Source organism: Myxocyprinus asiaticus, chromosome 5, assembly GCF_019703515.2.
Source record: "Myxocyprinus asiaticus isolate MX2 ecotype Aquarium Trade chromosome 5, UBuf_Myxa_2, whole genome shotgun sequence".
NCBI lineage: Eukaryota > Metazoa > Chordata > Actinopteri > Cypriniformes > Catostomidae > Myxocyprinus > Myxocyprinus asiaticus.
The window spans coordinates 24,319,123-24,343,637 of NC_059348.1; the positions used below are offsets into that span (position 1 = coordinate 24,319,123).

At 36.3% G+C, this 24,515-nt stretch overlaps 2 protein-coding genes across 3 annotated transcripts in view; one reads left to right on the top strand and one right to left on the bottom strand.

Annotated features, from left to right (window-relative positions):
* Positions 1–1,480: 1,480 nt before the first annotated feature.
* Positions 1,481–18,253, top strand: tecrl2b (trans-2,3-enoyl-CoA reductase-like 2b). Of its 2 annotated transcripts, XM_051698217.1 has the most exons (13): positions 1,481–1,618; positions 3,214–3,264; positions 3,442–3,493; positions 3,644–3,688; positions 4,542–4,645; positions 4,746–4,861; positions 5,031–5,136; positions 9,586–9,658; positions 9,737–9,780; positions 9,898–9,955; positions 17,466–17,554; positions 17,741–17,786; positions 17,894–18,253. In XM_051698217.1, exons 1-13 carry the CDS (start codon positions 1,481–1,483, stop codon positions 18,019–18,021), a joined length of 1,050 nt encoding a protein of 349 aa, XP_051554177.1. In that variant the 3' UTR covers positions 18,022–18,253. The 2 variants fall into 2 exon arrangements, with proteins under 2 accessions (XP_051554177.1, XP_051554176.1); XM_051698216.1 differs by lacking the exon at positions 1,481–1,618 and having other exon boundaries at positions 3,109–3,264.
* A 172-nt stretch (positions 18,254–18,425) lies between these two features.
* Positions 18,426–24,515, bottom strand: part of LOC127441394 (retinal-specific phospholipid-transporting ATPase ABCA4-like) — a 66,631-nt gene continuing 60,541 nt past the window's right edge. The window contains exons 42-50 of the mRNA XM_051698761.1: positions 23,793–23,913; positions 23,593–23,655; positions 23,376–23,482; positions 23,095–23,236; positions 22,812–22,946; positions 22,628–22,731; positions 20,734–20,826; positions 20,310–20,559; positions 18,426–19,851 (exon numbers count right to left, since the gene is read on the bottom strand). Of these exons, the coding sequence (XP_051554721.1) occupies positions 19,723–19,851; positions 20,310–20,559; positions 20,734–20,826; positions 22,628–22,731; positions 22,812–22,946; positions 23,095–23,236; positions 23,376–23,482; positions 23,593–23,655; positions 23,793–23,913 (1,144 nt within the window). The 3' untranslated portion in view covers positions 18,426–19,722. The remainder of the gene's footprint in view (positions 19,852–20,309; positions 20,560–20,733; positions 20,827–22,627; positions 22,732–22,811; positions 22,947–23,094; positions 23,237–23,375; positions 23,483–23,592; positions 23,656–23,792; positions 23,914–24,515) is intronic.

A 24,515-nucleotide genomic window follows, 5' to 3' on the forward strand; every position in this document is an offset into this window, starting at 1 on the left:
TCGGTGGTAAGGTCACGCGTCACTTGGAGTCAGGAATCGTGTCATTGTTTAAATTTTTTTTATAATTATTTGGAAATGGTTTTTTATTTTATATTGTTTTGAAATTGTTTTGGACTGTTTTGGTTTGTGAACGGCACAAGTTTCTCTTGTAAACTATGACGCGCTTCCTGACTCCTCCACGTGATGCGTGACCTTACCACCGAACTTACGTCATCCCTCTCATGAGCTCAGGTCACAGAGATGTACTGAAGCGAACATTTGTAGTTAAAAAGTATATAAGTATTGTTTTGTTTCTAAAAATAATCAATTGTTTGGGTTCAGAAGACCTTTATTTGTTGTCTGGAGTCGTGTGGATTATTTTGATGCACCCTAAATACGCATTTTGGACCGTCAAAAATGGAGGACATTCACTTGCATTGTTTAGAGGAGGAGGCCTGAAATGAAATCCTAAAAGTCTTAAATTCTGTTTTGATGAAGAAAAAACTCCGATACATCTTGGATGGCCTGAGGGTGAGTAAATTATCAGCACATTTTCATTTTTGGGTGAACTATTCCTTTAAATCTGGGCATGTCCTTTCATAGGGTCACAGATGCTGTCATTGGAAAATGTAATCAATGTCATCAGTATGCCAAGTGACAGTTGACACCTTTATAAAGATTTTGTGTTGTTTGTATTATCATCAAATTAGAATTAGAAAAAAAAAACGTGTCAAGTTTTGCCTTTGGTATGCTTATGTATATGATAATATTAAGAACTGGTATATTGATTCTAGATAAGCACTTTGAGCACCAGTCTGTAAAGCATCATTACAACAAGAGCTGTTCCGTATTGTAATAAAAGAGAGTGCTGCCACCTAGCGGCTAAAACTGAATAAAACCGTTTGATTTGACAGTAGTGTAGAAATAAAGTAGTAATAATTCCGTTTTACTTCAACATTAGACTTATAAATTTTTTAGAAAGGCAAGAAAATCATACAATTGCAACAAAACAAACTGAGTAAGAAAACACTGAACTCATCAATCATTTTGGGCCTCATTAAAACAAGCAGAGCTAATTTCTTCGTATATCGTTCTTAAAAATACTTACGGAAATTATCGAATTTGATACATAAGAATGGTCTGACTTGTACAAATCCTTCCTGCTTGTGTTTCATGAACGAGGCCCATTTTGAGTAGTGGCCTATTCCTAAAAACTTTCAACACTGTCTGCTTCCTGAAATGGTCAGTCATGTCCACTTTAATTAGCACAGTTGTCCCATCCTCCGCACCTTTTGATGTATGTCCAATTCGTTGATTAATTGCCCGGAGTATTGATCATTGGAGACAACTGTCTGTTTATTTGCAGCAGTGGAGAGCAGTTACTTCCCATTTGACATCCTCATTAGGATTTAGCATGTCCCCTTTGGGGCTCAGTACAGCAGGAGGTATTCATTGGGCTCATAATATCTCATTCAACAAAGGCAAGGTTAGATGAGGAGTTATGGTTAGTTCAGCTAATATGGACAGACTGGATGAATACAATGATTCTTTCAGAGGTTGGGAGAGTAGTGTGTGGCATGGTTTTCACCTGGAGGACTGGAGAAGACATGGAGCCATCAACAGAGTTGCCTATTTTGAGGTGAGTAATTGGGTGTTTCTCCACAAATGTATGGACACTTTTGGCCATGTGGAAAATGTTTAAAAAATAAACTCTCTTACAAAAAAAAATCACATTCCCACTAAGTTAATGTTGTCCACTAACAATATCCAACAGAGCATATGCATAAGCTATTTTTGTCATTTTTCTTAAATATTGAACATTTCTACCACAATTTTCTTTCAGTTCTGTGTTGGAAACTTTAAACATTTTAGAATAGAATGCCCAGCTTTGTATTGTCAAAGGCTAATTTTATAGCTATCATTTATGGATCCTACATTTTAACACTTTTTGCAGCAGAATTGACAGAATTGCGGGTGAGTAAATGATGAGAGAATTTTCATTTTTGGGTGAACTATCCCTTTAATGTGATCTTCATTACCAAAAAATCAAATAAAATGTCTTGTTTTAAATATAATTGAGTATAAATCAACCCCTGGGACAGTGCCTGTAGTTGAAAAAAAAAAAAAAAAAACATTTACTTGTGATGAGTTGTTTCTTGTCAATTGATGTTTGTATTTTTTTCCTCAGATGTTGTAATACATTTAAACCAAATTTACTTAAACATTTGAATGTAATGCATATGGTTTTGTTGAGTTTATAAGTTGATTATGATGTTATAGCCGTCTCTGTGTGTGGTCACATTTGCTATGGCTCTTTTACACAGTTCAGGTTAACATCTTAGCAATGTCGTGCTTTACTTTTGTACATCATGATGCTTCAAGGTGAGGTGACAATAGTCATTATTTTTCCAATTCTGATTTGAGACACTAGTGGCACAGAAATTACACACTTCACTTTTAATGTTGATAAGCTAGAATATCAATGAAAGGCTGCTCAGGATATAATTAAAGCTCAGTGGGGGGCCATCTCCTTTTACTAAAAGGATTTAAATCAAACCACTTGGTGATATAATAGTTGACGGAATTATCGTGTTTCAGAGGCCTGTGCACCAGGGTGCAGCATAGCTGATGAATTACCCCTCACTGTCAGAGACAAATTTAGACCAGCCTGCAGACCAAATTCCAAGACACGTCAAATTCTCACGTCTTTTCAAGGGTGTTTCAGTGTCCATGTGCCAATACTATATGTTGACTGTATGAGAGCCACATTTTTCTGCAAACATAGCATACAAATGCTTAAAATAACAAAGGATAATCGTAATGTACAAGGCCTGTGTTCTGGAAATTTAAAAAGTACATCAGTGAGCCATGAATGCGTGCCAGTTTTTTTTTTTAACATAAATAAGCCCTGGAATGACCTTGTTTGTAAAACCAAAATATGGTAAATTGAGAGAGATTGGGGTACCACATAAGCAAGATAATCTGGTTATGATACCAAACTCGATATCCTAGTGAGGTCATCATGAGCATGCCATCTACCACGTGGCTCAAAGGGTCTGATCACTTCACCCACTGGCATAAGTATACCATCCTCCAAAAACAGGGCTCACCTACAGTCCACTGCAGGCAATGGAGTTAAGGGATCTCTTCACTGTAGCCCAATTCATAAAGGCGAGGTGTCAACATGGCTTGAAAGCTGGTCCCACTAAGGATAAAAATTATGTTTTCTTTGAGGTGGAGATACTGGATCACAAGAGCAAGGTGCAACTCTGCTACCTGGATAAGGTGTGTCAGCTTGCCAACTAAAAGTGTTTGCACTGAGTCCCAAAGGTTATGGGTGATTATTATATCTCTATGATATGTGTGTCTGCAAAGACTGCTGGGACGCTGTTTTTAAGTGTCTCGTGTGAAGATAATTATGGGAGTCGCAACTGAGAACAGTTCTTGAAATTTTTGTCTCAGGTGGAACCCAATGCCACCATTGCAGAGATTAAGACTTTGTTGCACAGGATCTGTAAGTTATCTTTTGGCATTGATTGTACTATATAAAAGGCTAAATTGTGTGCTGATTCACTAAATACACTAAGCTTACATTTGTGTAATATGGTAATAAGAATAAACTGATGTAAATATTAAAATGATTTCACTGTTACAATACCTGCAGACCCCAAGTTTTATCCATCAAGACAGGCGCTGAAGCTGCATCCTGGTAAACCTATTTTTTTTTTATATCCTATGTATTTAAGGTGTCTTAAAAGGTAAGAAAAAAAAAAGCCAGTTGATGCATTGACTAATCCTTAAAAGGAGTGGGTTATATACAAAAATATTTTAAATACTAAAGCCTAAACAGTAGACAGATGCTATTGCAATCTTAGATCTGCAACAGCTGTGGCCCATATGTGTGTGTCTGCACTTCTCCTGCCAGAATATCAGGCACCATTTCATGCCAGGCAGGGCAACAGTGTTGAGAAAACTGCAGCTAGAAGAAAAGCTATCAAAATTTCATTACAAAAATGTGATATTTTTGCAATATGTTTTAACTGAGGTGCATTTCTTTAGTTATATTATTGTTAATGACTTTGTAATGGCGATCTAAGCACTTTCAAAACTCATTTCCATAACATATGCCATTAGGAGTAGATATATTATGTGAAGCCACAAATGTGAAGTGTGATAGTTTTTCAAAATGTCATTTTTATTTTATTATTTTTCAAAATCAATCAAAAGACTGTCTAGGACTGTCCCGTTCTTCTCCAGTAATACATATATATATATATATATATATATATATATATATATATATATATAAGATTGGTTAAGCATTTAATGTGTATTATGTTTGGAATTGACTATTGTGATATGATCTTAAGATGAAAACATTTTCTAAGTCAAATAATATCTCATTCAAATACAAAATATATTTTTAAATATAAGTTAAAAATTCAAAAACTATTCTTAATTGACCTTACTATTCAGAAGGTTCAAATTCTTAAATAATCAGAAAAACATTATGAACATATTCTGAAATTATTTTAGCTCTAACAGACTTGATTCATTCTCAGAGGGAAAGGCCCTCAAGGACGATGATGTGCTGGAAGATCTACCAGTTGGGACAACTGCAACGATGTTCTTCCAAGACCTCGGCCCACAGTTAGGGTGGACTATGGTAAAACAATCTGATACATGCTCAATTAGAAATTATGACAATACATACAGATATGTTCATATGTGTTTGAATGAGGGCTTTATTTTATGGCATATTTTAGGTATTTCTAGCAGAGTGTCTTGGGCCGCTTTTCATTTATTTGCTGTTCTACTGCCGTCTTCCATTCATCTACAGTTATGAGTATGACTATACACAAAGCCCATTCAAAGTTGTCAAGTAAGTTCAGAGTGAAAACAATTATTCAAATGAGAGGAAATGTATCTAGGACGATAAACAAGGTTGACAATTAAAACATTAAAAAATTAATAATTGGAAATTAAGAAAGGTTATGTATTAAAATATTGGCAAACAGTTTACAGGTTTATATTTGACTCTTGTGATGTAGGTTAGCTTGTTGGTGCCACTCTCTGCATTACATTAAGAAGCTTGTGGAAACCATTTTTATCCATCGCTTTTCAGGCGGAACTTTACCTTTACGCACCATCATGCTGGTATGTTTATCTCAAATTTTCTTTTTCACAAATATTAATTTGTCTGAATTTTTTCTTATTAAAGTATGTCCCTTCCTGTTTTTTAAGAGCTAGATAAGACCGACAGCATGTCCAAAGTGTTATTGTCCTCCTCCCTATCCTGGCTCTTTAGATAATGTTTTTTAAAACTGCACTATGTAACTTTGTGCTCTCTAGTGACATCTGTGGTTGAAACATAAAATTGCAAGCAATTTGCGGAAGAATGCATTACGTCAGTCGTGTTCTGGCACTGCTCTTCTGGCAGATGAATCTCATGATTTTAGCTTACCTGGACATCGCCTGTGTGTGATTAAGACTGGAGCCGGAGTCATAACCTGCTATTTCATGTTGATATTATGTTGTACGATTAAACATTTTAAACAGAAATATTACTTGATTTGATGAAGATAAACAAACACTCTTATTTACATATTTGAATGAATTTTACACTTAAATCACTTTTCTGACACTATACTCAAAGCACTTTGAAATAGAGAACAGACACTCCTCAGCCACCACCAGTATTCTTAATGATTATTCAAGTGTTTTTGTCTACTATTAATGTTTGAATTGTACTACAGTTTTCAATTTAAGAGGTTAAACTCATGATATGGCTGATACGAGTTCAATAGAAGACTTTATTATTTTTATACTATATTGTCCAGCCTCAGTTAATACAATAGCATGTCTATGCAATGCACACAATATCATGTAAACTAAAAACATAAAATGAGGATTCAATAATAATGGGGATAAAATATACTTGATTAAACGTAAAAATAATATGCTTAAATATGCAATGTAACAATTACAAGAAGTCAGTTTCAGAAGTCATCCATATTAAACATGTCACAGTAATTTCACCGGACAACATAGATACATCGCGATTGGTTAAAACACGAGTAATTCAATTCATAAAAGCATGACAAGCAATATAAGCTTCAACAACCCTACCAGAAATCATATCCAAGCATTATAGCAGGTAAACAACTTCACCAAACGGCTAACAGATAAACATCCACCTAAACTGCAACAATGCTGTCCTGAACTGTGAGTGTGACTGACTGAACTGAACAGCGAAGTTAGTTTCTCCAGCCAGACAATAAGACAGCTGGCACTGTGTGCAGACATGAGGTAATGACGCAAAGATGAACGTCATAAACCAGGGATTTCTCGGCAAATCGAACCCAACGGCTCAAAATACAAACTATTTTTTATAGGCTTACAGTAGTAAATCTGGGTAAGGTAAGGACATTGTTTTGTACACTGATTGTTGATGTGCTCAATCAATAATGGCAATTTGTTCATTTTTAACCAAAAAAATCTTACATAGAGCAGCTTTAAGTGTTTATGGCATTAGCATAAGTTCCATGGTGTCACTAAGTGCATAACTCCTCTAAGGGACCTTGAGGGGGAATATTTGGCTTCTTTCGATCAAGCTTCCTCTTAATGTTTTAAAATATGCCCTAGTACAGGGGTCGGGAACCTTTTTTCACTAAGGAGCCAATTTTTGTATTTTTGGTTGATGCATTTTTTTAGAAAGAGCCATACCACAAACGAATAATTTACTATTTTCAAAAACAAAGTTTTTCAATAATATATAATAATAATATTTATTTATTATTTATATTTATAATAATAATAAAATAAAATGTTTACATTACCCATAGACTACTCAAAAACAAACAAATATGCAAAAATTAATAGGTAACATGTTGCAATATGGAATTGAGTACACGTGTTTGTGCGGGTCTCCATAAAACTACTTCATTTTACAATTGTTCATGAAAAATGTAACTTCCCTTTTGGGCTGGGCAATATGTAAAAAATATTTCAATGATAATTGCATTTAAAATATCGCGATATCCGATAATATGGTCGACCCCCAAGGTCGGTGAATATTTTTTCTTTATTGATTTTGCTTTAAAAATTAAATTCATTTATTGAAACACGAAACACTTAAAAGACATTTCTAAATTCAAATTGCACTTTAAATGAAACGAAAAAAGCAATTAAAATAACGATGTGATCAAAAAATCTTATATATAACCACCATCACGCAAGTATCACAACAGGTGAAAAATTACTTATAGCCTACAAATTAAGAACTAAAGACAATTATAAATGTAAAGATAATTATAATAATCAGCATAATAAATAAGCCTAATAAATTCCCTTGTGTTCCCAAAAATGCTGCCAAATGTGTGTTCTTATCGAATGTGTTTGTATTGGGTTTTGGTAACAGTTTATGCTGCCTAAAAAAAAGAAAATAAAACTAAATTTTAGGTTCAAGGTGAACGTGTCTTGAATTACTTTATGATTTAATCACTTTCGTCTTTGTTTCTTTAATACAAAGATACCTGTATATATTACTGAACCTGCAGAGTTGCATTCACAATGTGTAAGCGCGAACTGCTCCGTGGAAATAAAGAGAAACTCACAGCACCTCACGAGATGATCGGAGATCATTTGCAGCACTCTCATAGATTACATTATTCTTCCAAACAGTTTTCAGTTGAGTGAAACAGAGAAAAAGGAGTGATAACTCTTTACATGCGCTTGCTCCACGAGATAGGGTCCCGTTGCATGTCTCTGAACAAACAGTGAATCAGACACAAACATTGACGGCTTTTCTTTTGTCTGTTCTTAAAAATATAATAAAGTGTGTTTTTTCAAGCACATCTTTTTGACTAAAAGCATTTCTTGTCATGTGTCACTCCGAGACACCTTACAGGTCACCCACCTGTTGTGGGTAGATGAGTAAAATTACTCGCGCATGATATACATTTGGACGAGGAGCTCGCAAACTGGATTGAACCTCTTCGCATTTTGTGGGTGGGGGGTGCTATATCACACCCTGGGTGCACACAAAAAAAATAATGAACGTTCATAAAATCGCTCGTAGAAAATGCTTTTAACAGCTAAGATCAATAGTTATTGGGAAACGAGGCCCAGAACTCTGTGCATGTGCGTATCTTGGAGAAGTGCTTTCATTGCACTTGTGAATAGCAGAGCTCACTGCGCACATATAAAATCAGATGCGCATCAGCAGCTTTTCTTTCTGTTCTTCAAAATATAATCACATTTCATCAAACGTGAGTCTTTGTGTCTAATTTCTTGTAATGTATCACTCTGAGAAGTCTTACAGGTCACCTTCCACAGTAGCTGGTACATCAGCAAAATACTCCACATGAAAAATCTGCATTTGGTGGGTGTTCATTTCAAACCTTGTTCACCAAGAGTAGGCTGTACGACAAATTTGGAAGAAAGGAAATCAAAACAGTGTCATTGACTTCAAGCTTTGCAATCACACCCACACTTTCTGTTGGAAAATGATCTCTAGAAAGTTTTAAATGATCATGTGTTGGTGATGAATGGTGAGACACCCGTCGAGCCACTTGATTTTTTTTAACAAAGAGCCACTTGTGGCTCGCGAGCCATAGGTTCCCGACCCCTGCCCTAGTATATAATTTAGCTCACTCTGAAAGCATATGGTTTGACCATATGGAGCAGACATCCAAAATATTGCCTGCATATATGAATGTGATAACGCAATGGTTTCACACTAAACATACAAATGAGGGAGCTTGTAACCCTAGGAGTTTTGTGGCTTGTAGCCTATGTCTATTAGTTTGAAGCCGCCTATATGCTAGTGTACTCCTAAAAGTTGACAAAAATGAGCTTTTAGGAGATATATGCACACCTGTAAAATATTTTTGGTCTGAGAAAACAGACCAAAAATGTTGATGACTCATGTTGCACTACACAGATTTTGTCCAATCAAATGCTCTCTAGAATGAGAGCCATTCTAGCCAAAACCACCCGCAACTGACTAACAAGTAGCAAATCATGAACAAGGCTGTGATGTAAATCAGTGGTTCTCAACCTTTTTGACTCCAAGGCCCCCCAATATCCAAGACAATACTCGAAGGCCTCCTCACCCGAAACTAGATGTGTCTGATTAAAACAATTAATCATGGATCGTTTTTTATTCTAGAAGTTTCAGAAAGAGTCTGTATATAATTTGTAGGCATACATCTTAAAGTATTTTTTAGCATTCTAATTAAGTAGAATTATTTTAATATTTCTTATTTTAAATCAATTTTAAGTAAACATGGAAGTGTGCTGAAGCCCCCTAGTGGGTCCCGGCCCCCTGGTTGAGAACCACTGATGTAAACCACAGGCTAATGACTTTTAAAATAAAAGACATGAGCCCTTCGATATGCTCCAAACCATTTTATGGGGTCAAGTTAAAATACACACATAAATATACAATTAAGGTGTGGCATAGTTTTCAGTAGTTTTGCCTATAAATCTTTTCTGCATTCATTCTTGAGAAAAGGAATAAATTATTTTATTTATTTTAGCAGTTACTGTAGGCATGTTATATTAATCATGAGCCTTACATGACTTAAAAATGTCATTCTTTAGCTCTGTCTGTACTATTGGGGGTTTGCAACATGGCAGGCCTATTACATCAACCATCCGCTCTATACACCACCAAGTAAGTTCTAATTATTAAACACATTACAAGAATATGATTGCTTTGTGTTCTCATTTTAACCAATGTTCATTTTGTCAGCCTATGGGAGACTCCAAATCTTCTGTGGACTGGCAATGTTTTTGGTATGTATGCCAACATCTCTTTAACAATATACAGTACCAATCACTTTTTATTTTAAATGGCTCTTTTTTTTTTTTTTGTTTTGTTTATCTCTTTGTTTGCTAACCTTTTTTATTCAGGTTTGTGAGTGTGGAAACCTTTCAGTTCACCTGATTCTGAATCGAATAAGCTCTAATGGTGAGTTCTAATAGCTTTCATCTATTCTGTCTATGTGTGGGTGTAATCAAGACAGGCAATTACTCCCAGGGATTGTGATTTATTACCATTTTTATGAAGCACAACTGTTGCATGCTTTTTTTTTTTTTTTTTAATTTTGACAAATGAATGTGTGGGGGTACGCTGGCTTTCTGTATAAAATTATCTCTATTAAGGCTGAAACGGTTAGTCGACATTATCGACAATATCGGCAATAAAAAATTGTCTAAAACATTTTTCGTTGTCGAATAGTCGTTTGATCTCATTTAATGCAACATGAGATCATTTGAAATGCTAATGATGATGCGGGCAGCACTTCAGCTCACACTTGATTGAGGAGAGGAAGAAAACACAGCTCACAGTTCAAACGCACTCCAAACTTTCCAAACAGATTAAGGTGATGTAGATCGCAAAGTATGAGGGAATTATAATACAAAAATAAAAATAAGTAAACACAGAAGAAGTGTCGTCCTGACGTGAAATAAAGCGAAGCCGGATCTGGCGTTCCATTTGAGCAAAACTTGCCTGTCAGAGCGTCTAAAAATGAAACAGCCCGGCGTTATATGTTTAATGCATCCTTTATTAAATTTCAAATAATAAGGAAGCAGATTGTGTAAATGAACACAAACTCCGAAACTGGCATTTCTCTGTGCGGTCAGAGGCGCTTATTTGAGTCTCATGAAAAACAGAGTGAGAGAGTTTCAAACTCCTACCGGCTGACACACCCTCTCGTGCGGAGACACTCGAACTTCGCTGCAGCTAGATTATAACATGATGGCTCGCTTCGTAGTGAGTCATAATATACTGTCACGGTGTGTATCTTATCGTGAAGAAAATCAGCAATATGCAGATCCATTAAGAAGTGTTTGGATTTTTGTGAGTTTAATATGGACCGAATTAACAAGGAGAGAAAGTGTAGTCTTAGCCCATTATACAATGCAAAAAAAAAAAGACAAAAAAAAGGTTTTTGATTTGTCTTTTTTGGTTTGTTTTCCAGTATAAATATCTAAAAATCCTTACATACATTTACTTTAGGAGCTATTACTGCAGAAGAAAAAAATGTTAGAGAATGTTGAATATAATATTTAATATTTTAAATTTTATATATAAAAAAATCCTTAAAACAAGATACAGTTACCAAAAAAGCAACATAAAATATTTAGACTTGCTTTCAAAGAATATTTATTGAATACAAGTATATTTTGTCTTTACTGCACTTGCAGAAATATGAACAAGTGAAAAAATACACTTATATACTAAATACACTTGTATTCAAGATAAATTCTCTGAAAGCAAGTCTAAATATCTTATTTGTTTCTATCATATCTTATATGATTTTTAGATAGTTTTAAATGGAAAACAAGACAAAAACAATTGATAACAATAGGAATTTTTGCAGTGATTTTTTTAATGAATTAAATTTAATAAAAATCCAAGTATTTTTTACATGTAATTCAGTGAATGTCATTTAATAATCAAGTAGTCAAATAATCATTCTAATAATTGTTAGATTAGTCGATTATCAAAATAGTCATTAGTTGCAGCCCTGGAGGTCATGTGACGCCATGCAGGGAGCAGACGTGTGAGTAACGAGCTCTGCGCACTTTGCTAAATTTTTTATTATTTTTATTACACATTTGCTCTTTGAGGTAAAATATGGCAAAGAAGTCAAAATCATCGGGCTATGGAGACATTAAAAGACACTTACGTGCTCAGGATGAAAGCCCCGTCAGGCCTACAGATTAGGGACTCGATTTGGTTGGTGCGACGGGAGAGGAGATCCAGCGTGTCCAGCATGTCGGTGATGCTGATGAAGATTCTTGCTGACTTGGAGGATCTCGCTGTTATACATCGATCGATTACGGCAATTGAAACAAAATTCTCTGAGTTAGTCACAAGAGTGGTGGATGTTGAGAAACGAATCGATTATCTTGAGTCATCGGAGAGGAAATTATCCACTAATCCACCCATGACCAAAGTTGATTTAGAATGTGTTCTTGGAAAAATTGAAGATCTTGAGAATAGAAATTGTAGGAATAACGTCCGAATTGTTGGAATTCCTGAGCATGAGGAGGGCAGAGATATGGTGAAATTCTTGGATGAAGTCTTCCTGAGTCTGCTCGACATAACAGGCCACAAGTTGGAAATCGAGCGAGCTCACAGAGTTCCGGCTGGTAGATCTACTGAGGGAAACAGGCCCGATCAATTTTGGTCAAATTCTGAGATCATCCGATAAAGATCTTGTGTTGCACCAGGCGAGGAACAAAGGAAAGCTTTCTTGGAAGAATCACAATATTTTCAGGGTTTGATTCTTGCACTAATGGGGATTGTGGTCTGTATAATCTTGTTTTTGACACAGTTTATTATTTTCTATTATATCAAGATGTCAATCATTAATATGAGTGGATTATCCCTCTCCACATGGAATGTGAATGGGTTGGGGCACCCCATAAAAAGAAGAAATGTTGTTACTTTTCTTAAGCATAAGAAATATGATATAGTGTTTCTTCAAGAAACACATCTTTCCCCACAGGAAGCTGAAAAATTTGGGAAGATATGGGGTGGACATGTTTTTTTTTAGTGCTGGCTCAAGTAAGAGCAGGGGAGTTATTATATTGATAAATAAACATCTACAATTCAAATATCTCAAACAGATTAAAGATAAATTAGGAAGTCATTATTGTTTTAGTTGAAATTCAGGGACAAAGGCTGATTTTGGCTAATATTTATGCACCTAATGCTGATGACCAGGGCTTTTTTTATGGATCTTGAAGGGATGTTGCAAACCACTGGCACCCCTTATGATATAATATTGGGAGGAGACTTTAATCTTTTTGATGGACTCAGTCCTTGATTATAGTGAAGCAAAAGTGTGCAAGCCCCCTAGAGCAACAGTGACACTTCACAGAATGTGTAAAAATCTTGGTCTTGCAGATATCTGGCGACTTTTGAACCCATCTGGTAGGGACCATAAATTTTTTTCATCAGTTCATAAAATCTATTCTAGAATAGATTATTTTTTTATATCTAATTCCCTCATTTCATCTGTTTTTGATTGCTCAATTGGAAACATTTTAGTCTCAGATCATGCCCTGGTGAGTTTAGAGATGTTGCCACATACGGAGAAAAAGAAATCATATAGTTGGTGCTTTAATGTATCCCTTTTGTAAAATCCTGATTTCCAACAAATGTTAAAGGCTAAAATAAATGTTTATATGGAGACCAACTGGTCCTCAGTATCCTCTGTGGCTTGGGAGGCACTTAAGGCAATTCTTAGGGGTCGGATCATACAGTATGCCTCATTCCTCAAAAAATCCAAAGCACAAGAACTTGCGGAATTGGAAGGGAATATTAAAAGGGCAGAGACAGAGCTTAAATGTCATATGTAATCTGATGGTCTCAGAGAATTGATCTGATTGAAATACAGATATAATACTATTTTGTCACAGAAAGTGGAGTTTTGGTTATTCAGGGCAAGACAGTCATACTTTGAGTTGGGGGACAAAGCAGGGAAGCTTTTAGCTAGATATATAAAACAGAGAGAGTCTTTTTTCACCATTCCCTCAGTAAAATCTTCTGCCGGTGAAATATTTACCTCGGCCAGTGATATTAATAATGCTTTTAGGGAATTCTATTTTGATCTCTATAGTTCCATGTCTTCATCTACTGATGAGGATATTGGAAAATTTGTCCATTAGATCTCCTTAAACTGCCGAACGAGCAAAAAAACTCTCGAGGTAATTAAGTCCCTGCCTGCGGGCAAAGCTCCGGGGCCAGATGGATTTATACAGAAGCATTAAAGAATGGAAAGCTTCCCCAAACCATGACACAAGCCCGGATCAGTCTGATTCTTAAAAAGGACAAAGATTCAAGTGAGTGTAAAAGTTACCGTCCAATTTCCCTGATCCAGCTAGATTTAAAAATTTTGTCAAAAATTCTGGCTAACCGATTAAGTAAAGTTATGACATCTCTTATACATATATATCAGGTGGGGTTTATTTGGGGCCATAGCTCTTCTGATAATATTAGGCGTTTCATCATTATCATGTGGTCAGTGGTGAATGATCAGACTCCGGTCGCTGCCATCTCACTCGATGCCGAAAAGGCATTTGATATGGTTGAATGGGATTATCTTTCTAAGATTTTGGAAATGTATGGGTTCGGGAGTACATTTATTGGTTGGATTAAGTTACTTTATAGACACCCTGTACAAACAAATTGATTAATTTCAGATTATTTTACTCTGAATAAGGGCACCCGGCAGGGTTGCCCACTATCCCCATTATTGTTCTGTCTTGCCCTGGAACCATTAGCAGCCGCGATAAGAAAGGAGGATGATTTTCCAGGGGTGATTGCAGGAGGTGTGGTGCATAAGCTTTTGCTTTAGGCAGATGATATTTTATTATTTGTCTCCAACCCTTCTAGATCTATGCCTTGCCTCCACAGAATTATTCATTCCTTTTCCAAGTTCTCAGGATACAAAGTCAACTGGTCTAAATCTGAAGCTTTGGCTCTGACAGCATACTGTCCAGTAGTGGCTTTCCAGCCAGGCGCCTTCCAGTGGCCCAAACAGGGCATTGAATATTTGGGGATGACTTAGTTTGAGTTAATTTTGACCCTCTAATAAAAAGATTTTCGAGTGATGTGGACAGGTGGGCTTCACTACATTTATCGATAATTGGGAAGGTCAATGTAATTAAAATGAATTGTATTCCAAAATTCAACTACCTGCTACAGTCACTCCCTATAGATGTCCCCCTCTCTTATTTTAAGCAATTTGAAAGTATAGCGAATTCCTTCATTTAGAATGGTAAGCATCCCAGATTACACTTCAACAAATTACATAGAGCGATTGACAAAGGTGGACTAGGCCTACCCAAGATTTTGTTTTATTATTATGCTTTCGGTCTCAGACATTTGGCTCATTAGTCGCTTCCACCTGAAAGGGCCCCTCCTTGGTTTTGTATTGAACAAGGAGTTCTTGCCCCTATTTCGCCATTGCAGGGCCTGTCTATCAAACTAACTGGTGAAGTTAAGTTACACCCCTTCATTGCGCATTTGAACTCGGTATGGACAAAAGTGTCCAGAGTGTTTAATTCGGACATTTATTTGAATGCTGCTTCGAGCATATGGTTGAACCCAAAAATGTATTGATAAGTCCCCCCAGAGTGGATTGTCAGGGGGGTTGCTGCACTCGATGAGATATATGAGAACGGAGTGTTGAGATCCTTTGATAATTTGACTCAACATTTTGGGATTCCCAGATCTCTGTTTTTTAGGTATTTACAGTTGCGCTACCTGCTTTGTACTATTTTTGGGAGTAGCGTACACCCCCCTAAAGCGGCAGATACTTTGGGAGAGGTGCTTGCTGCTTATGGTAAAGGACATGAGGCATCAGTGTATTACACTTTGCTAATTCAGAGTTTGGGGGATGGAGCTTCAACTTTCATTAAGAGATTATGGGAGAAAGATTTAAATTTGGTGTTGGAGGATGGGGTGTGGGCTGGGATTTAAAAAAACATCAAGTCTGCATCTAGAGATGCAAGAGTGCACCTTATGCAATTTAAGATTTTGCATCGATTTTATTGGACCCCCTCTAGAATGTATAGGCTTGGTCTTAAAGACACACCCACCTGCTGGAGATGCCAATCGGAAGACGGGGACACATCCTATGTTTTTTGGGGATGTGTTAGGATATAAGAGTTTTGGTTGAAAGTACAGAGGTTCGTATGTGAAGTGGTCAACACACGGTTTTCGTTTTGCCCCAGATTGTGTGTTTTGGGGGATGGAGCGGTCCTGCATGTGGGTGATAAATACATGGAGAGTTGGGTCCTGACAGGCGTGATGATTGGCAGGCAGTTCATTCTCAGGGGATGGAAGTAGTCTGATGCGCCCTTGTTTCGTGAGTGGTGCGTTGAGCTGGGTAGGGTGGCGGCGTTTGAGGAGATGGTGTACAGAAGGCTGGATAATATGGATATTTTCATTAGGAAGTGGGGCGGTTATCTGGCCTTTTTGGAGGTTCTCGGGGAGGGGAAGTGGAGAGGGATTAGATAGATTTTTTCTTTTTTTTTTTAATATGTCTAAATATTTCCAGTTTTATTGTCTATTTGTGTGTCTTTTTTCAGTTGACTTATGATCACTAGAGTGCTTCTTTGTGTCGGGTGGGGTGGAGGGATTATTGTTCGGGGAGGAACATTTTTCTTTTGATTTCATGTGGTTTGAGGTTGTATTTTCTATTATGTCTGTGTGATTTGCTGCATGAATCAATAAAAACTTGTTAATATGTTGCAGCCCTAATCACTATCATATTAATACCTGTTTCTCCCTGATGCCTGAATTGTTAATTCTTCAGTTGCCTGAGCAGTATACAGCTAAACTGCAGCAGATGTATTCCATGTCAAATCAACCAAATTTCAGAAAGGTCCCTGGCTGAAATGTTTGATTTCCTTAGCTTTTTATTAAGAAATATAAACATAAATGATGATGAAAGCCAAATTATTAAATGCCATGCATCAATATTTACTGACTAATCCATTATTTTGAAGAGAGGCATCAAAACGACAACTTTTAATTATGACTTTGGAGCAAAACTGCAGGTCAAAAAATAACCATAGAAAAGTAACCGCATCATTATTTTATTTTAACACAGAGGTAGGTAGGTCTATTACTAAAATCTGTTGACTTCGGCATACCTTGTTGCTTTAAATGCCAAAGCTGTGCATTCAAAAATAGGAGGCAAAAACTTGTGTTGTCAAAGTTGGAGTGCTTATAACTCCATATATATATATATATATATATATATATATATATATATATATATATATATATATATATATATATATATTAAAGTTCTATATGGTTAAATCCCAGAGATATGGGGCTCTAAATCTGACTCCATGTGTAAATTGTTACACTTGACACATTTTCAGTGGTTGAAAACCAAATGTAGCTGGGATGTATGGCCTTATGAATGAAGACACAAAAATGAATGTTTGATCTGGAAAGGAACATTTGTTCTGAAGCAGAATCTAAAAGAATATTAAGCTATCTTTAATAATCCAGCTTTGGAAAAACAACACAACACGTTTTTTTTTTTTTTCTTCTTCTTCTTTTGGACTGACACCATCAGTATATAATGCAACAAGGAGTGCTAAAGTCAACTAATTTTAGTAATGTACTTGGCAATCTCTGTGTAAAAATAAAATAATGATGCTGCCACCTCTCTAAGGTAATATGTTTTACTATGGTTTTGCTCCAAAATCATAGATGGAAATTGCCATTTTGACCCAACTTTAAAATAATGGATTAGTCAGTAAATATTGATCCATGGCATTTAGTATTTGGCTCTCATCATTATTTATGTTTCTTTCACCAGTAAAAAATAAAATAAAAAATATTGAGCCGGGGACCCCTGGTGGAGCTGACATGGAATGATCCCATTACAGAGAATTCCACTACTACATAATCTCACATTCCTTTTAAACATTGACAGGGTCCAGGCCTACAGAGATCCCTTATCCCACAAAGAATCCCTTCACTTGGCTCTTTTTCTTCGTGTCCTGCCCAAACTACACATATGAGGTTTGTTGAGTTTACAAAGTATCCTGCTTCATGTCAAAAAGCAATAAATTAAACATATGGAACAACTGGAGTTATGTCCACTCCTATGAAAAGCAGCTATCAGCATGTGAAAAGTTTCTGGAAGTATTCTTGTGGAACATTTTGGCTGTTTTGTCTGCAGTAATTTAAAAATGCACTCATTTCCAGGTAGGATCATGGCTCAGCTTCACAGTCATGACACAATGTTTTCCAGGTACACCGTGTTCCCTCATACACAGTACATTCTGCACACATATATTTTAAGAGTGATTTCTGCTGCACCTGCCTGATAAGAACAGTTAGTCTTTCTTATTTCAACAGTTGGGGTTTTCACATTTTTGGGTTTCGTTCAGATGACTATATGGGCTCGGGAAAAGCATAAAACCTACACCCAGGAGATCAAAGACTATCCAGAAATGAGAACGGCCATCATTCCACTCTTCCTCTAGAGCTATTAAGATGAAACTACATGCACTTTTGCCATTGGATGCCTCACCAAATATCATGTTATGAGCAGCAAAATAAGGCCTATATATTCTTTTTCTCTGCCAGGCCTGGTAATTTTCTTTCAGACACAATTCATTTTGTGTGATGTTCTCTCTGAAGTGAAATGGTAATTACTGTAATTACATTAATTATGAAGAGATTAATACTGAGGATAGAGGTAGTACTGCAAGGTTGGGGAAGCTAAGAAAAAGTACTTAGTAACTTCCTTAAAAATGGTTTTGTTATGTCCAGATGGAGTATAATACATGTCTTGCAATCATTTGCTTGACATCAAAGAGTCTGAATCGTGATTTTGAAGGACCATCAAGTACACTGAAAAAAATGTTAACCTAAAAAATGTTCTTAATGTGGTAACATTTAAATTAACTGATTTGATTCAAACAAAAATTTTTTAACATCACTGAATAAACTTGAACACATTTGGTCTTCCGACAAAACACATTTTAAGGGTTAGATCAGGTAGAAATAGCTCAAGGTAACAATTGTTGTTTTTACAGTGTAGAAAGCACAGCATACAATGCATTACTATTTAAATGGAACGTATCTGAATGTTTATGCAGTAAAGAAAACGTTGGAGATTTATCTCCAAAAATCTTTTACTCTTAGGAAATTGATTTTCATTTCTAAATGTAAAGACAATATTTTAGAAATGTTAAAACAACTTATTTCTTACAGAACAGTGTTTATTAGTCATATAAATGCATTTGTTGTATTAATGTGCATTAGGCCTATTGAGGTGACTATGTCATGGGGAAAGACACGGCAGTCCACAGCAAAAAATACCAAAAAAAAAAACCCTAAAAAAACCTGCAAGCCAAGCATAGCTCAACAATTCCTAAAAAAAGATAGTCCCAGCATGTAACTATCATGTAACTTATTATAAAAACCAATGATGTAGTGTAATTATTTACTTTTTTGGAGTAACGCAATAATGTGACACATAAAAATAATGTTATGTAACGTTACCCAACACTGAATTATTTCTACTGCTTATTTTTTATGTTCTCGTTCCAGTTTTCAAATAGATTTTGGGCACAGTATCCTATTAATTTTTCAATTTTACAAAATGTTAACATATTATCAAAGTTACATATTAGAATTACATTCAAGAGATTCAGTGAGTGTGTGCATTGGCAAATACACAGGCACTGCTTTAGCAGATGGACTTTTGAGTATATAACATAGAACAAGATTTGTACAAGAAAGAAAATTGGCAACACTGATATTTACAAATGTCTAAACGTCTAAACATTTAATAGTTTAGGGAAAACTAAAAGCATTAACTTGTTTGTATCCTTCACAACCTTTTGTACACAAAATCAAAACTGAAATGCAAATTATTTATTTGTTATTCCCAGAAACTGTTTTTTTCAACAGAACTACATCATTTCACCAGTATTAGTGTAAATATCATTTATATCATCAACTTAATGTTAATGAAGGTCAAAAGAGGTCATGCAGAGGTCAAAAATAATTAAAAGATTATTATTGGAAACTATTTTGGAACTGAAATGAGATACAGTAAATTTTATGTACAAATACTGCATAAAAGGCTTTAGGAAGCTTTATAAACAACATAGTATAATATGTTAGCCGTGAGTTAATTTATCACAGTCTTTTTGCAGCATTTGAGCTTTTTTTTTTTATCTGTTTTTCCTCACAACGTTTCGTAGTGGTGAGACCTTTTTATCTCGCTTTGGCCCTGATGCTCTGCGAGGAGGGGGTGCCTTATCATCCTCTGCTGACTGCTGTTTGGCAAAATTCACAAACACCTGTAAGGCAGTGGAAACATCAGCTGTTAATCCTGTCAGCTGCATCTGCTAAGCCAGTCAATTTCAATCACAACATGGAAATTTACACCAATATTTCAACTCCTTTGACTCAATCTTTTTGTCATACAGGTTTGGAACAATTTGAGCATAATTAAATGATGACAGAATTGTAATTTTTGGGTGAACTACCCCCTTAAACAAGTATACTGAATGTACCAAATTCTCCAATAAGAAACAAAAATGTCCTGAGATTTAAATGTGGGCCAATGGAGGATTTGGCTTGTTTAGCTGGTAAGCAGCCTCTTGAGGAAGAACCTATCATGTTGCATAGTCTTTACCCTGACACTGTTGATGGTTGTGGCTAGTTAAGATAAAAACTCAGACTGACATTTATTGTTTGATGCTTTATTGCATGGATAGGACTTAGTGAGAACATTATTTTAGACTTTTCAAGTTACCTGGTCTAATGTGGTCTGAGACACAGTATAGTCTTCAACATTCAGCCTCTCTTTGTTAGCATTCACTAGCTGGAAGACTCGCGCCAGTGAGGCGGCAGCAATTTCATATTGTAAAGTGTTGTAGTGTTTCTCTCGCTGTATGCATCCTTGGAAGCTGCTTTCCATGAAGGACTCGGCAGGGACTAGGTCAGGAGACAGGCCTGCTTTGGGAGCTTTGATCTTCATTGTTACTACGTATCCACCACCAAACCTGTCCACAATTAGCCAAATATGTAAAATACTTTACATGTAAAAACAGGCATGCACTATTTGTTGGACAATAATTTTTTAAGTTAATCTGTGAGAAGCTGGAAGAACATGCAAGCTGATTTGTGGTAATATGGCAACTGTGTCTTTTACTTTCCAAGATGTATTACATACATACTTGTATTTAAGATGCTGGATTGTGCCCAGACACTTAAACGTCCCATTGACCATGATGGCCAAGCGAGTACAAAGGGCCTCACACTCTTCCATGCTATAAATGGGGATAAAACCACAGATTTGCATAAAAAAATAAAGAGGCAAGCCTCAAATGATCATGATTGCTATACAGTGGCAAAACATGCCTGTTCTATGTTATAAAACAATATATATACTGTTAAAAATTAACCCTCAGGTTCTGTTCGGTCATTTCTGACCAATTTGAATTTGTATCTTTTTATTTAAATGTTATTGTTCATCTGAGAGATATAAAACTTTGTGACTTGTCCTCTTTTTACCATCTAAATACAAACAATCTTAAAAAGATTCCATCAAAGGTGCACTCAGTAATTTTTTGATTCTGTCATCTTGGACTTACAGTGACACCTAGTGGTGTGGATGCAGCATCATTCAAAATCAGTAGTTTTCAGTTACAGATGCCATTGTAGAAATTCACTATTCACAATCAGTCATGATTAATGTAATCCAAGAGTGAAAGTGTCCAATGGTTACTGAGATTAAGCGAGTAGTTTTCAGAAGTTCATGTGATTTTAAAATGGCAGCCCCCAGGAGAGCGCCCCTGCCCCAAAACAGCTTTTATAAGGTTACTGATATGACTAGAGTCCTCCTCTCATATAAATGGTCATGATTCTATGCATATGTTTCAAAATTACAATTAATTTCTTTAGGAGTAAAACTTTTTTAATGGGGAAAAAATTACTGAGTGCACCTTTAAGTTTAAGTAGTTTTCTAAAAAGAAGTAACCCTTGTATTGTTCGTGGTCAAATTTGACAAACTATTGAAATTAATGTGGAAATGAATGGGTGAGATTATTACACAGAGTGAAAATGCAGAACACACATATTTAGAAATAAATTGATAAGACTATAACACTGCCACAGTGCAGAACACACCCACACCTATACTCACATACTCTCACTCACTCACTACAACAGACACCGACACACACAAAGATAGACAGAAATGAATGTGTGAGACTGTGAAACACACAATATAGATCACACACATACACACACACACACGTTGGTATGGCTATCCTTATGAGGACTCTCCATAGGGCTAATTCTTTTTATACTGAGCTAATGATATTTTCTATCATCTAACCCTACCCTAAACCGAACACTCACAGAAAAATGTATGCATTTTTACTTTCTTATATAAAATGATTAAAAAATAGCTCAACTTTGAGTGATATATATTTTTATAATGTCTCTATATATATTTAAATGCATAACTTGTGTTACAGCACTGAGTTACAGAGACCAAGCAACAATAAGGGAAACACTGAGGCTATTCTTGTCAATGCTATAAAATTGCCTTAAAAAATGCATGACACCTAGCAGCCTTTTCATAAATATACAAGTTTGCTTTTAACTGAAGGTAACAAAAAATTTGCTTATTTTATATAAACATTTAATGGTGTAATTTGAACTCATTGAGGTGTAAATCCATAAACTCCACCAAAATGCAAAAAAAAAAAAAAAAAAAAGAAAGAAAAAAGAGATAACTATGCAAGAAGTTAGTGAAGAGGTGTGACATGCAAAATGTGTCAAAATAAATTGTATTATATGTATTGGAAAAAAAAGACAGCAATTCTGACCTCAAACAGTGCAAGTGTTTGAACAGCCTGAACAGAACTTGAGGGTTAAGCTAAATATGCTGTGACACTTTCAGGTTGTCAAATGTAGTGGAATACATATATACCCATTTTTAATATGATGAACTACACCTGTGGTTACACTGCTAAGACCCCTGTGTGCACTTGAGGGGAACTAACTTCATCCAATAAAAATCATAAATCACCACTACCCAAAAATGTCATTAAATGATCTTGCCTGTGAGATGTTAAAACAACTGCTCTCCCATCACGTATAACACTCAGAATGGCAGTCCACAGGAACCGGCGAGAGTGAGGGTCCATTCCTGTAGTGGGCTCATCCTACACAGTCACATGTCAGAATTAGACCAATGGATTTTTCATTTTTGCACATCGCACGAGAATGTTGAGGAAAAACATACCAGGAGCACCAAAGGAGGACAGCCAATCATGGCAATAGCAGTAGATAACTTCCTCTTGTTGCCTCCGCTATAGGTACCGGCACAGCGGCCTGCATATTCAGACAGACCCAGCTTCTGAATGCCCCACTCTGTCACCTACAGAAAACATTAATGTAATTAATTTTAATGATACAGAGCCACAATATGAGGGTCATTCTGACAAGCAAGCTGTCTTGTGTAGATTTAACTAGCCATTTATTAATGAGTCTGACTAAAACACGAGAGGTCCAACTCTGAGACTCACTCTGCCAATTTCAGACTCGGGGATCCCGCGGAGGCGAGCATACAGATAGAGGTGCTCTCTACCCGTTAGCAGTTCATCTATTGCATCAAACTGAGGGCAGTAGCCCATGTTCTGGTGCACATCCAGGATGTTGGAGAGAATACTAAGGAAAAGCAAAAGTTCACATGTGAATCCATTGAATATGTCAAAGTATAAAAAATTACAAAGTACTTTAATCAGTATCATTGTTAATGGTAATTGTGTTTGTAGTTTTAAAGTTGCTTTTTTTGTCTGTATATTACCTGTATCCAGCTACGGATGCCTCCCCAGAGGTCACATCTGTGTCTCCAGTCAGCATTTTAAAGGTTGTTGTTTTACCTGCACCATTTACACCAAGAAGCCCAAAGCACTGCAAGAAACATTTAGGCTGATTATCACATTTAACTCATAAGCACTGTGTTTTAAACTTTATAAAAATAATTTTACAAATCAGAAACACTGAAGGTTATTTTGTTATACCTCCCCTGCTGGAACTCCTGCACAGATTCTGTCCACTGCTGCTTTTTTTCTGCCCCTGTATGTCTAAGATTAGACAGTAGACTTAAGCATGGAATTAATAGTCCTGAAAAACTAACTCTGACCTTCAAAAATATATGCTAAAATCTAGGAAGTAATGTACAGTAGGTTTATTTTTTTTCTTCTGCTGGCTGGTCACTTACTTTTGACAAGTCTCGGATTAGAAGGATGTCATTCTTGTTTCCTCCTCTGTAAATGCGCTCTCTCTCCTGAGCTACATCATCATCTTCATCTTTAACTGGATTCCTCACATAGTCAGACACCCTACACAAATAACATAAAATAATAACAGTGTCCATCATTGTTTTAGCAGTTTTAAGCATGAAGTAAACAAAGTCATATTAAAATAGATCCCATTTTAAAGCTAACATTTCTTGTCCAGCTGCAGTAAATGTCTGGCCATTATGCCAGCAGCCATATCATCCTGTATCTCAAGACTGCTTGCCCACTGAAGCTAAGCAGGGTTGAGCCTGGTCAGTACCTGGATGGGAGACCTCCTGGAGAAAACTACAGTTGCTGCTGGAAGAGGTATTAGGGAGGCCAACAGGGGGTGCTCACCCTGCGGTCTGTGTGGGTCCTAATGCCCCAAGATAGTGACAGGGACACTATACCGTAAAAAGGCATCATCCTTCGGAAGAGATGTTAAACTGAGGTCTTGACTCTCTGTGGTCATTTAAAATCCCAGGGCACTTTTTGTAAAGAGTAAAGGTATAACCCTGGTGTCCTGGCCAAATTCCCCCCATTGGCCCTTCTCAATTATGGCCTCCAAATAATCCCCATCCATTAATTTGCCCTATAACTCTACTCTCTCCTCTCCACCAATTGCTGATGAGCGTACTGGCGCACTATGGCTGCCGTCGCATCAT

Coding starts and splice junctions, on each gene's coding strand:
- tecrl2b (XM_051698217.1), top strand. CDS start 1,481: ATGGTTAGTTCAGCTAATATGGACAGACTGGATGAATACAATGATTCT. Junction 3,689..4,541: donor GGCGCTGAAGCTGCATCCTG/GTAAACCTATTT, acceptor ATTCATTCTCAG/AGGGAAAGGCCCTCAAGGAC. Junction 4,862..5,030: donor AGCCCATTCAAAGTTGTCAA/GTAAGTTCAGAG, acceptor CTTGTGATGTAG/GTTAGCTTGTTGGTGCCACT.